Genomic DNA, 14,651 nt, shown 5'->3' on the forward strand with positions numbered 1-14,651 from the left:
GCCCTGTTGACTTGTCATGGTGATGCTGCCACCTAGAGGCATTTGGGGGGACTATGGAAATTAACTGAAAATGACTGATCATGTGTCTGTGGTTCCCTGTATCGATCATGGTGGGCTATCAACGGCCTTTATTTGTATGTGTTTTTTTTTAGATTTGTTTTTGGCTTTTGTGCCTTTATTGATAGTTACAGTGAAGACGGACAGGAAAGAAGGAGAGAGAAGGGGAGAGACATGCAGCACAGGTTGTCATGAACGGGACTCGAACACGCAATGTGCCTGGACCACTAGGCCAGCGGGCGACACAAAAACCTTGTCTGTTTTAATTAATTTTGATGAAAGCGTATGGAAGCCTGCCCTGGTTTAGACTACACTTTGTTTTCTTTCTATTCAGAGGTGCCTGTAGATGCAGTAGTAGCAGTGACCTCAGTGCCAGTTGTAGCCAGCGAGGCTGAGGTACCAGTTGCGCTAGCATCTTTAGGTTTACCACGGACGGCCCTGACCGTCTCCTCTGTGTTGCGCTCAGGTTTAAGCAGCAGGACATAACACTTGGGCAGGAAGATGCATGCAAGCAGGCCGAAGCTGGAGGCCAGGATGGCAAAGATCTGGACAGCCACCATGAACTTGCCCCGGGTGCTAAGGTATGCCGGCACGAAGGAGATCCACACGATGAAGAATACCAGCATGCCAAACGTCACAAACTTCCCCTCACTGAAACATAGGTTGGAAAGTACAACTAAATGCCATGTTACTGTGAAATCAGGAGGCCTGCAAAGCCCAAATGTCAGACTAAGATAGATTCACAATAAAATAAGGGCATAGGAAATTAACTTAAATCAAATCATGATATGTGCAATAACAAGGGATTATTATTATTATTGTTATCCCAGTGACACCATATATTTCTTATATTTGTCAGTTTGAGGTGTGTTTTTAAACCTGCCTGTATGAGCTTGCTATGAGATATCAGAATTTCCCTACAGGGATTAATAAAGAATCTATCTATAATCTATAGATGAATGTTCAGGAATATGAGGTCATTGAATGGTTTTCAGCATGTAACAGACAGACAGACAGACAGACAGACAGACAGACAGACAGACAGACAGACACACAGACACACAGACACACAGACAGACAGACTGCTATACCTGAAGTTGTCCTCCAGCTTGCGAGCCACGAATGCGAAGATGAAGGCGATCAGAGCCAAGAGGATGTCGTAGGCAAAAATAGCACAGATGAAGATGACGTTACCTATATCACACTCCAGAATGATCTTCACATTCTGGTTAGCCATGTTCTTGACAGGATGAGGCGGGAGGACGCAGAGCCACACTGTACATGCTATAGCCTGGGATGAAGACAGAGCACAAAGACAGTGAGAGACAGAAAGGCCAATTCATTGTCCAGTTTTGGGTGAAGAGGTGACCACCGTTAGTAAAAACAGAGAGATGTGTTGTGTGAGCGGTGACCACCACGGCGTGACGTCATGTTGTAGTTTTCGGTGGACACCTCTTCACCGAAAACTGGACTATCTTTAACCGACTTAAATAAAACCACCCTTCATTCGTCGTGAAATGGATCTGAGTTGCAACTGTTAGTACTTGGCTCACTTTTGTCCATCTACTACATGAAAGAAATGAAAATACACTGCACATCTGCTCGGTACATGAGTATTTTCTTTTAATAATGCAACGTTTCGGTTCCTCCGATAGTCCGATACCAATTGTGCGGGACAGAGCAGTCAAAGCTTAAGGATAACACAGGTTTTCAAACTCAAAATTGTTCCAAAAGTGACAAATCTTCATCTTAAGAGGTCAACATAACTCAAATTTAAATAACGTGGAACCAAACAGGAAATGAACTCAACTAACATCTACTACAGCAAATCTTTCCCCCTAAAATAGCCTATCTACAAACTCACAATGCGTCTCGATGCTTCTATGCTATCTATAATAGATTATTATTATTAGACCTAGGTGACCCCCCAGTCAAAAAACACTTTGTTTTAAATAGACACTCATGCTTTCCATGGTGTGATTTGGGCTGGGAGGAGGAGTAGGACTAAGGCCCTATACCTATACTACCAATGGCAGGTATGTTTGCATCCAGAAACAGGGATCCTATAACCACTGCAGAGTAGGGCTGCGACTCATTTTCAAATAATTAAAATATTCATAAATGTATTTTATACTTTGTCACACAACGGTGAATGCAAAAATAGTGAACATCGGTTATTTCTGTTTATAATCGATTAAAACGGTTAGTTCGATCAATTGTTGCAGCTCTACCATAGACTGTAAATAATATGGACAAAGCGTTCTCCGGGTCTGATATGGACGTAAAATGAAGCCTGTCAGTCCTTGAACTGTAAGTCGCCATATTTCTAGATCCGTTTGGGCCCAGCTGGCCATTGGCTGGACCAGACAACGAGGTGGGACTTCCCCCCTTCTTCTTTGTTGGTTTTTGCTTTGACTCGAGCCACGCCCCTCAGAACATATGCGACTTTATTGTAATTTTTTTAATAAATGGGACCATAAATTTCCAAAGATAATATTATGACATGAGAAATGAGACTTTAAACTAGTGACTGGAAGCAGAAATGTTCATTACCATGTTTATTAAGGTAATACAGTCTAGGTGAAGTTGGGCCCAAATACATGGACCTCTATGGAGATATGGGTTTTTTGGGCCCAATGACAGGCCATTATATGAACTTTCAGGAAGTCTGGATGTTGTCTACACATGTGGTTTCACTCTCATTTACCTGTATCAGTGTCCCCACGGTGGCTATAGTCCTCTGGTGGGCAAAAGTGAGAGTGTCGGTGTCCAGGTTCTTGATGGGACTGTCGTCCACCTTGGTGTTTGTGGTGTTGGTTGCGATGACATCAGGATCTCCGGCGTTGGCGGCTGCCTCGGCGGCAGCTTTGGCGGCTCTGGCTGCCGCTTTGGCCCTATTGCGGAGCGTCTTCACAGCCCGGGCTCTGAGGAACAGCACTATGGTCTTACCTGAGGAAAACAACGTTCACAGACAATTGCAGATCTTTAAGCTCACAACACATTGTAACACGATTCATTGTGAGCTTGTAGATCGGCAATTGTCAGCAAAGATATTTAATGTAGAGAGAAATGCCGAAAAGTAACAGAGCCTAGTATATGAGCTAGGGACTTGATCAAATATTGGGTTTAAGTGGTTAAAGCAGCACTATGACGTTTTTTTTAACATTTTAATTTTGTCCAATCTGTATGGTAGAGTATGTTAATACAATATAACTTACACAATTATTGGGGTGGTTGTATTTTGTTTCCCTGCTCTTCTATTGTCTCACTCTTCATGTCTCACCTAGACACAGTATCTGAGCAAGCAGGCAGGCTCTATTAGCTCAATGGTTAACAAATATATATAAAATAGAAATCTGCACTTGTGGAGGAAACTGGGTTCAAATACGGGGTAGAAGAGTAAAGAGTAAAGCGACCTAGCGTAGCTTTAACCCATTTTAGGCGGGAACGGGAACCCCTTTTGGTGTTAGCATTACTTTATGCTTTAGCTATTTAAAAATAGCAGATCTACAAGCTCATAGCGCGTCACCGAGTGGCGTGCTACGAGCTTGTAGGTCTGCTATTTTTTAAGTGGTGCAACCACTTCTACATCCAGCTTTGTCCGTGTACCTGTTTGTGTACGTACGTCAATGAGCACGAGTGGTGTGCGCATGCGTGAAATTGGAACGAGAGAAGTATGTGACATTGCTGCCACCTGCTGGACGCAAATCGCTAATCTAACGGAGCAGAGAGAGAGAGAGAGAGAGAGAGAGAGGGGAGTTGCACCACTTGGTTCACATAGGTGTGATTTTTTTAAATCGAAGAACGACTGACAGAAACATAGCTTTTTCAGAAAACTGTCATTTTCAAACAGACATTTTTAGAATCTGATCTCAGGTCAGAATGGGTTAAGTATAAAGCAGGTTTCACCCACCCATGATGGAGGACAGGCAGAGAGCGAAGCCCAGAGCCAGGCCTACTTGGCTGGTCATGCAGCTCCAGGGCTCAGGTTTGCCCAGGAAGACGATGGAGCTGAGGAAGGTGACCACCAGGGAGAAGAGCAGCGTGAAGCTCAGCACGGGGTCATTGGCTTTCACCAGAGGGGTGTTCAGGTTCATGAGGAACACCACCTGTGCAAGGGATGAACAGAAATACGCTGGCAAATTGTTGCTGTCGGCCAGAAAACTATCACATATAAGATCTTTGAGCTTGTAGATCTGCTACGTTTGCAGTAACAGTTTTGGACATTTCCACCCGACAGAGACAAAATACTTTAAAACCCCTTTCAACCCGGTGTCCATATTTATGGGCATTTTATTATAGGTAGACATTTACAAGACATTTCAAAAATGATATAATATCTCACCATCACAGCTATGACGATCAGAGCCCCAAAAGCAGAGATGACAATGAGAATGATCCCCAGAATCTCTCCAAAGGCCAGGAACTCAATGAGTTTGGCGACACACTCATCGTTTGCCATGTTGGACCAGTAGTCCTCGTGACACTGGATGCACTCACGAGCATCTGGGAGTGTGAGGTGGGTGGAAGAGATGGAGACAGAAGAAGAAAAACCATGAAGAGGAAATTAAAATCAACATTATTAAAATGATCATTTCGTAATCTTATATTTTATGGGGTGAATGTGATAGTCCACACCTTTTTAAAAGGATGCATGATTTCATTTGTGTAATTTCCTACATACAGTACATTTTTGGCCAAACGTTTTAAATTATTATTATCATATTATCATCGTTTTTTATTATTATTATTATTTTGTCATTTGATAAGATTTTGTCTACAATTCCATGCTGTTGCTGTATTGATGGCACCATAGAAGAGATGACAGGCAAAGGTTGATACAAATAACAAATATTCCACATTCTTTAATTATGTAGGCTACACTGTAGTAAAGTAAGTAATGCAAATGTTTATAACTTTAAAGAATAATTTAAGAGCGTAAAATGAAACACTGTCAAGAGTTTAGCTGGGGACCACCTGGAACCGCCTCAAAAGGACCACTGGTTGAAAACCCCTGACCACTGTGGAAGATGGAAGGTATACTGACTGGTGGAGTTGCTGACCTCCCCGTCGGCACAGGGGATACAGTCGAAGCAGCACACTGGCTCTCCCTGTCGGATGCCTTTCCTGGTGCCTGGCTGGCAGTTCTCGCTGCACACTGACCGAGGAGGCTGCCATGAGGGGACGTGGAGAGAGACAAGCAGAGGCTGGTTTTTAAATCTTTTACCCATTTAGGCCTGACCTCAACATTTAAAAACCTCCAGGTTTCTGAAATAAATATTTTCACGATTTTTCAAAAATAGCAGACATATAAGCTCGTATGAGCTTGTAGATCTGCTATTTTTCAATAGCTAAATTATAACATAATGTTTAAAACACCAAAAGAATGATATTTTATGGCGCTTTACTGATTCATCCAGAGAGTACATCAGTGGAGTACAACGGGTATGCATTAGGCAAGGGTGAGAGAGAACGGGGGAGCCACGGATGTTGTGCTTATATTATGCTCTGTTTTTTTCCTGATGATTCATCTCTCCTATAGTCTCTCATTGTGATAAATTAGAGGTAAATAAATGATCTTCTGGGTTCATAGTGGGATACTCTGGAGTTACAGCCAATAATTACGTTACTTATGCAGGCTGCATATTAGACAATAAACTATCTGGAGACTCTGGCACCAAACATTGACAGCATTTCTAGCTAATATATCAACATTATTGTTGACAGAAATGTTCTCTGGGAATATTTGCATATAGCATTAGCATCCCCCAGATAAAAAAAAAAGCTGCAGACATAATAAATTAACTTAAAAACCCAATTAACTAAAAACCCATCCTATGCTTTTATTAGCCTCAAGTGCCTCCATGTGGAGTAGAGAGTATCACATGTTAAAATGTGTATCCTTCACAATGTGGCTCCCAAATATTGATGCAATTACAGTTAGCAATGTTAATATCAATTTTACAGAAGGAGCTGCACAGACTTTGTACCATATAGATTGTATCATACTATGCAGCTGTTACGTGGAACGGTTTACCTGCAAGCATGAAGTCGGTATCGTTAACTTTAACAGTTTTGGCTGAATAGCAGCTGATATACTTATAATATATTTGTATTTGATTGATTATATCAAAATTTATTTTATTGTATAAATTCCTTCTGCTAATCCGCCACTAATCTAAAATTGTCACTGACCTCGAATTCTCCATTATTCCATATGATAGAACCGTTCAGGATGGTCATATTGGCGTTTCCAGGCACCTCAGCGCTGTAGTTCCCCACAGTGACAAAGTGAATGGTCCCGTCCCCTTTGGTCTGCCAGTTAAGGATGTCATAGTAACCATCCACATCCCCGTTCTTAAAGTAGATCTCCTCTTCGGTGTGGGGCACGTTGAAACGCACGTTCTTCAGATAGTACATCAGCTACACAAACAAGATGGTCAGTAGGGATGAGTCCTTGTCATGTCACGCTTATTGTGGCCAAAATGATTGTGTATAGAGCTTATAGATCTACTTTTTTATAATGTTTAATTTGAATCCTGAAAAGTAACAGCTTAAAAACTCTTAAAAGGCCACTTGAACCGTAGCATCTATATTCCATGGGGAACATTAGCCAAAAATAGCCGATCTACAAGCTCACAATCGTAAATAGCATACTGTGTGTATGTGTATACCGACAATGGTATAAAATTCACACATAGCTATATTTATAGCAAGTCAAATCCCATAAAATAAACTGTAGACTGTAAACTGTTATTCACACAGTAAATAATACTTGGTTATGATGAGTGAAGGTCAAGTGTTAATTCTCTACTGAAAGCTATTCTGACACATGTGCATGCAAGTGAGAAGAATCACATGCACACACACACGAATGCAGGTACAAACAAATGCATGTGCACACACGCGCGCACACACGCGCGCGCACACACACACACACACACACACACACACACACACACACACACACACACACACACACACACACACACACACACACACACACACACACACACACACACACGCACACACACACCTGCCATGGTTCAAATTTGTTGATATCAGCACAGCGGTTGGGGGCAGAAGGAAAAGGGCCCTCTCCAGGCACACAATGCTCCAGGTTGTGCAAGGCATGAGCCACTGCATACACTGACTTATACACACTGTGGACAGACACATTATTATTATTATTACTACCATCAAAGCCAATCATTTTTACACGACCATCTCTGTTATTATATATTTTTTTGTTTGAGCTGTTGGAAATAACTAGGATACACTTGGTTGTTAAAGTCCAGATGAAAACAATATGAATAATTTTGATAAAACTGATTGGGAACCTTTTTTTTTTTAATGAGAATTTTGTTCAATCGTTTTGAATAAAAAAATCAAATTATTCGAATTGTGACCCCAAGAATTGGAATCAATTTGGGAATCGTTTTTTTATTTGAAGAAATCGATTTTCAATTGAATCGTTACCCCAAGAATCAGAATCTAATTGTGAGATAGCAGAAGATTCACAGCCCTACAGGTCCGTTTGGTTCCATTTGTACACGGTCAGAGTTACCGCCCTGTAAGGGTCCATTTGGGTCGGACTACTGATAACTTAGCTATAGGTTCCCCCCTGGCTGGAACCCCCTCAAGGACCCATGGGGAGTCCCCAGACCCCACTGACCTGTAGGTGAGTCGTAGCTGTGAGACGTCAGTGTAGGTGTTATTGAGCTCCATCAGAGACTCCTTCCCGGTACACAGACCCTCAGGCACAGCTCTGCCTGCTCTGTCCAGAGTACGGTTAGCTGCCTTGGCCCTCGCTTTGGCCCGTCTCAGAGCCTTGGCATAGTCCATTGTACAGTTAAACGCCTGTAACATATAGATCAGTGGTTCTCAAACACTTTCATGTCAAGGACAGCAGACCCCCATATGACATTTCTTTGTGTCAGGGACCCCCATAAGAGAAGAGTTGTGTTGTTACATTTGTTTTGTGGCGTGTGCCTCTGATTGGTCCTCGCCTCTCTGAGTTCCTCTATATAGACGTTAGTGGTTGCTGTTGTAACCAGATACCTGGGGCCTATTTCACGAATCTTGGATTAACTAATCCAGGATATAGGCCAAAGCCAGGCTTTTTAAATCCTGATCTTTACAGCCTGGTTTATTCCGTTCCACTAAAGCCAAGCGAGGCTCAGATTGGCGGATTTGGCGAGCCGGGATCAGCAAGCCTGGCTTAATAGACAGTCTGGCTTGTTGTCTCTAGACCCCTTCTGTGGATCAAAGATTTACTGATCCTTCTTCTTCATGGGGTATTAAGGCAGTTTGCATCCTTAATAGTTGCATTACAGCCCCCTTCTGTATATCTCATTGTCTTTACTAATCTATTCAAGACCAACTGATACAAGGACTTAAGCTTCTAAAATAAATACTGCTGCTGTAATTAAAGAGAGAACATACTCTCAATAGTGGATAGACTGAATGATTAACTACCCCAAAAATATAGTTTACATTTTACCACTACTATTAACTTAAAACAGAATTCTTAATATTGTAAGCATAATGATATTGTCGCATTGTGATATTTGGCCATAACTCCCTCCTCTGAGGGAGCTACCTTTGGGGAAGGGGGCCAGACTGGTGAGGGTCATAGGTTCATGGGTTAGCATGCCAAAGTTTGTTCTATTGCCATTGAGAATGCATTGGGCGTTTAAGTTACATAACTCCGAAACTACAAAACATTTCAAAGTAAAAAGTTCCAGCATGTGTTTCCACAGTAAGCTGAATTTTACAAAGTGTGAATGGAGTTTCTAGGTGAAAGTGATTTTTTGAAGTGCCACTATCTGCCTATAAATGTCTCAAATTTGAAAGCACTATATTTCTAAAACTATGAAACATTTCAAAGATTCCTTTTCAGGCACACATGTCCACCGTAGGATGAACCTAAATAGGTTTGAATGGGGTTTCTAGGTGTAAGTATGTAGGACTAGTAGTGGGTGAAACGTTACAATATGTTGTAAAACAATGAGTAATGGTAATATTTAGTGGTTTTCACTTTTACAAAGAATAATAATATAATATAATAATTATTCTTAACCGTGCACTTGCACGACAGCAAACCTATTCATGGGGAACATTCACCAAAAGCAGCTGATCTACAAGCTCACAAGCTGTCATGATGTTGTGCAGCCTATATATTTTGGTTATTTGATTTTATATAGTGCTTAAATTAGTCCTTTAATGCAGACCGATACAAATAAGGCAACATAAACCCATAATAATTGAATACATCTGGAAAACATCATTGGTTTGTGATCAGTTTGACTGCTTAATGAACAGTAAAGACATCAGGATTAGGTTAAACCTGGCTGTTAGCCTGGTCCGGAGCAGGCTAAGTCCAAAGCATAAGTTCCCATGGTAACTTATGTAGCATCACTTTCATGAAACCGAATCAAGCCTCAACATATCCAGGTTAACTGGTTAAGTTAATCTGGCAAGATCAACCAGCTTTCATGAAACCGGTTAAGCACTGATCCAGGATATATTAAGCCAGGATATGTGTTAAAGCCCGGCTTAATCTCTAATCCAAGTTTCGTGAAATAGGCCCCTGATGATGGTCGTTTAGACCCAAATGTCGGCTGAAACACACTGCTGCGGGACCTCTTTTTTTTCGTTACATTTTAAAAGATTATTCCAGATTTCTCGCATCACATAGTGCTGTGTTGTGTGCTTGCAGATCGGCTATTTTAGAATAATCCAAAATAGCCAAGTTGGCGACAGATGCACAATCCTTATTATCATGAGGGTCACACAGCTTATCATGCAAAACCGCTCTCAAAGAGCACGGCGGCTGCAATTCGAAACTGGCCCCTGTAAAAAAGTTTAAGGCCCCCCCCTATTTTCCATACTGTACATTTCCTTCCCTTTTTAACTTTCTTTTAATATGATGATGAAAACAAGTCTTAGTGCTTTTTCTGGTTTCATCGTCGTAGCAGTTTATGTATTGACTTGTGATTTCGTTTGAAATGTACCCATTCTACAAACTGTGAATAAAATGTTCAATCAATTGATCAAAACCGTTTGCCAGAATGTCTCTGTGAGAGCATCTTCATATGGGTCTATGTCCACTAGATGGCGTTGAAGGCCAGGGATGACGACTGCTCTCTTCAGCCCAAAGCCCAGGGTACCACCCAGCACTGGGCTTATCTGGACGGGGACACACACACACACACACACACACACACACACACACACACACACACACACACACACACACACACACACACACACTTAACACACTTAACACACTTAAAGTTATCATATTTGTCCCCAGTAGGATTTTTTTTAGCTAAACATATTTTGCTACTGTGAATAAAGATTGGAGCACAAGTTGAGTTGCGAGCCCACTTCTCAGATAGGATTTCGCTACTTTCGCAATTTGGCTGGGAGTAATACGGAGGAATGTGCAGAACTCACATCAGGCAGGTTGACGGCAGCCGAGGTGACCCAGGCTTCGCTGGCGATCCAGGTGCGGTTGGTGACGTTGTGGCGGAGCAGCTCCAGGGCCAGAGGGCTGAAGTCCACGTCCGAGGCGAACACCACCATGATCTTGGCCGTGGATTCCACCACAGTGTCTACGATGCGCTGGATGGCCTCCGGGGAATGAACCTGGACAGAATGTCATTCATGAAACGACTCTTAAGCGAGTGGCTCTCTCTTCATGTTGTCAACATTTGTTTTGAGTTTTCACCATTTCGAAAATAGCTTGACAGACAGACAGACAGACAGACAGACAGACAGACAGACAGACAGACAGACAGACAGACAGACAGACAGACAGACAGACAGACAGACAGACAGACAGACAGACAGACAGACAAGACAAGACAGAGTTCTTCTCACCTTAGGCAAGGTCTCGGAGAAGGAGATGCAGACACCGGCATCCTCAATTTGCTCCTTGAAGGCCTTGATGCCATACTTGCCATAGTCATCGTCAGCAGCTATGGTGCCCACCCACGTCCAACCAAAATGCAGCACCAGCCGAGCCATGGCATGCGACTGATGCTTATCAGTGGGGATGGTCCTCAGGAAGGTGGGGAACTGGAACTTACTCTCCAAGGCTGAACAGGATGAGGAGTAGCTGACCTGATGGAGGGAGAGAGATGAGGACAGAGATACAGACAGGACAGGACAGGACAGGACAGGACAGGACAGGACAGGACAGGACAGGACAGGACAGGACAGGACAGGACAGGACAGGACAGGACAGGACAGGACAGGACAGGACAGGCTTACGGTGCTTACCTGTGGGAAATGATATAGTCCCAGTATCCTAGCAGTGGCGATGGAGAGATCTGAGCCGCCGGCCCCTACCAAAGCGGCGAGGGGCGCCCCGTCGCCACAGCGGTAGTTGGGGACAGCCTCGTCCTGGCCTGTCAAGTACGTCAGTGTGCCCTCGACGGCCTTGGAGATGGTGAAGCAGGAATCGTAAATGACGTAGCCCAGCTCCGTTTTGGGCAGGATGTCCGGGCTGTTGTTGATCTCATTAATGGCAAACAGCATAGTCTGGGTCCAGCGAAATGTACGGAAGTTAAATCTGAGTGGAGAATAAGTGGAATTAGTTAAATTCATTAAGGTTTGAAATTGGTCAGTCCCATATGCACATGACCAACCATATATGGGCAATTCTCTTGCTGGATATAGACAGACACACACGGTCAAATGTTGGAGCGGTTAGCATCGCTCAAAAATATAATGTATAAAGTATTTGAAAAAACATGGCCCACTCACACATTAGAAAGAATATCAGTCACCAGAACCGGGATGGCGTTTTTAATGAATCTAACATGGTTACAATGGAATTTGAAGTTACAATGGGGTTTATATAAGAAGGGGGCGTGTCTACCATAACATGCACTGATGTCAACCACAACATATGGTCTGAACTGCCAGTAAATATTTTTTTGGGGGGGGATTTTCTGCCTCCATTGATAGGGCACAGTGGAGAGAGACAGGAAACAGGGAGAGAGAGTCTGGGAATTACTCACAGCAAAGGTCATCCGGATCGGGGCCCGAACTCACAACACTCTGCCAGGCATGCGCCTACTGTATGTGGTATGCTCCTGGACCGCTAGGCCAGTGGGCACACCCACACTGCCAGTAAATCTAAAATGGAGTGAAGTTACTTCCTTTGCCGACTGTCAATGTTCACTAGACATTTGGCACTGATCGGTCCAGTCAGACAAACAGAGATTTGTAGACGGCTACCCTCCTACAGATGCAGGCTGTAAAAATAGCTTCATGGTTCCCGCTGGCCTAGTGGTCCAGGCGCATGCCACATATAGGCTCTGGCCTGACAGCGTATTGTGTGTTCGAGTCCCATTCATGATGACCTTTGCTGCATGTCTCTCCCTCTTTCCTGTATGTCTTCACTGTAACTATCAATAAAGGCACAAAAGCCCAAAGAAAATCTTAAAAAATAAATATATACATATAAATAGCTTCATGTAAGATGTTAAAATAGGAACTAAAATTGATGGATGGCAGAGTGCAAAATCATAATGTGAGATGTGTGAGAGTGTGCTGATCCTCTGGGAGACTGGGACAGTATGGGAGAGAGGAGGTGGCATCAACCTTGCCATCACAAAATATACAACACATCTTCACCCTGTTACAGTATGCGTTCCCAAGTGAAATGAACAATTAAAAGGTTTAAAGACAAATCAAATCAATGAAGGACAAATATCCTAGGCCTGACACCTGCAACAATGTACAGTACTAGAAGTCTAACGCCACGCGGCAATGTGGCACTGTGATCTGAGTGAGAGACACACACACAAACCGTACATTTTGAACGAAGGCAGACAGCGATTTATCTTGCCGTGCTGGGCGGGTTGTGTGGGCGCTCTGTAATCGCTAATCGGTCCATCGCATCACGGAAAGGGAAACTGCGAACACCCACAAAGCGGGGTTGAAGTCAGTGACGTATCACTTCTGCGTACTCCGCATACGTCACGGTCTATGACTTGGCCAACCGAACAGCAGACAAAGGTGAGCGCACAAAGTGTGCTCTTCTCAATTAGATAAAGTGCTTCATAATATACCTAATGGGGCCCTTTGACAGTTCCGCAACAAATCATGAAACAAGATCTCACTATAGGTGAGCTATATACCCCAGAAGTATTAGTTGTCAGTAGAACAGAAGTAACATTTTAGGTTTCTCTCTTTTTCTAAAAAACAAAAGTAATGGACCTTTGGATCCGAGTAATGATCTGGACTCACCCTTCGCACCCTGCAGAAACAGGGCTTCTGGAGGTGTTGCGTTTAACGGTAGCAATGCGTTGGTGAACAGGAAACATCCCTCCGATTACCACCTTCTTCTTCTCTACATCTTTGTATCCACTCAAGTTGAATTTTGCCTTCAGCTTGCAAGTGGATCTCGTTGAAACTGAGGTGTAAAGGTAGAAAAATGCACATAATCCAAACAAAAGTCGTCTAATTTCCATGCTATGGTGAAGAAAAAAAACAAGCCAAGGAGTTGTCGCTTTGCCAGACAGTAATAGAACAGGTAACTGTGACAGGTGCCTGCATCTATTCTCTGGAGGATGCTGCTGCGTGGAGAAAACACATTGGACAGAAGAGACTGATGATGCATCTGTGCAGTATGGCAACAAGTGATGGAGAGCATTTTCATCTTGTCATTAGCATAGATGTATGTATATTAAATTATTTAAAAATAACTCTAGCAGTTCTACAAGCTCACAACGCTGTGAGCTTGAAGATGTCCATTTTCAAATAGCCAAAGTATAAAAAAGACATTATAATGCTATAATGCTCATGTTGCTGAATGCTGGTGACCCCTGGGGGTGTTTGAGAACCATGGCATAGTGTAGATGTCCTGGTGACCCCTGGGGGTGTGTGAGAACCATGGCATAGTGTAGATGTCCTGTTGACTTTGAGCCACCCAGTAGAGGCTAAAGCCCTAACCACACCAAAGGGTCAACATGAAACTCCTTGGGTCAAAACAGTTCCAAGGAGTTAACGCTAAAACCGTCTCGATTCTCGACCCTTTGGTGTGGTTTGGGCCATTGAATTCCATGCGTTGAATCACTAGGGTCAACGTGCAACAAGACATATCACACTGCAGGGACAACGCTAAAACCGTCTTGACCCTTTGGTGTGGTTAGGGCTTAAGGGTCCGTATTGTAACCAGAATCATCAATAAATTGTAAATACCAATCTGATTATTTCCCAGAATTCAGGTTAATGACACAAGACACAGAGAACACACCGCCACAGGCCCAGAGTTAATTGGTAGCTGCGTGTGGCAACTTGTATTTTCTTTACGTAACAGCAGTCACAGGACACTTTCTTCGTATTCTTGTCCCTCAATAACAGCCTCAATACTGTTTCCAAATTCCACACTGTCCCCTGGGCTTCTTTTAATAATTATTAACGTGTTGACAACTTAAGTGAGTGAGCTAAGAGCTTGTACTCTTTGTCTCAATCAGCAGGGAAACACACACCTGAACCACAGGCCTGGAGACCTCTCCTGGGACAAGTTAGTAAATGAGGCACACATGGTGCACAAGCACAATCAAATTAATTAC

At 43.1% G+C, this 14,651-nt stretch overlaps 1 protein-coding gene across 1 annotated transcript; it reads right to left on the minus strand.

Moving 5' to 3' along the window:
- Positions 1 to 383: 383 nt before the first annotated feature.
- vmn2r1 (vomeronasal 2, receptor 1) lies at positions 384 to 13,547 on the minus strand (the record flags this gene model as incomplete). Its single annotated transcript, XM_080772898.1, has 14 exons — positions 384 to 708; positions 1,149 to 1,348; positions 2,765 to 3,006; positions 3,971 to 4,166; positions 4,403 to 4,563; positions 5,105 to 5,228; positions 6,253 to 6,480; positions 7,094 to 7,220; positions 7,733 to 7,917; positions 10,120 to 10,248; positions 10,519 to 10,710; positions 10,945 to 11,187; positions 11,347 to 11,638; positions 13,324 to 13,547. The coding sequence occupies 14 exons, from the start codon at positions 13,545 to 13,547 to the stop codon at positions 384 to 386; spliced, it is 2,868 nt and encodes a 955-aa protein (XP_080629024.1).
- Positions 13,548 to 14,651: the final 1,104 nt, after the last annotated feature.

This window comes from Protomyctophum bolini, assembly GCF_963924005.1.
Source record: "Protomyctophum bolini genome assembly, chromosome: 9".
Taxonomy (NCBI): Eukaryota; Metazoa; Chordata; class Actinopteri; order Myctophiformes; family Myctophidae; genus Protomyctophum; species Protomyctophum bolini.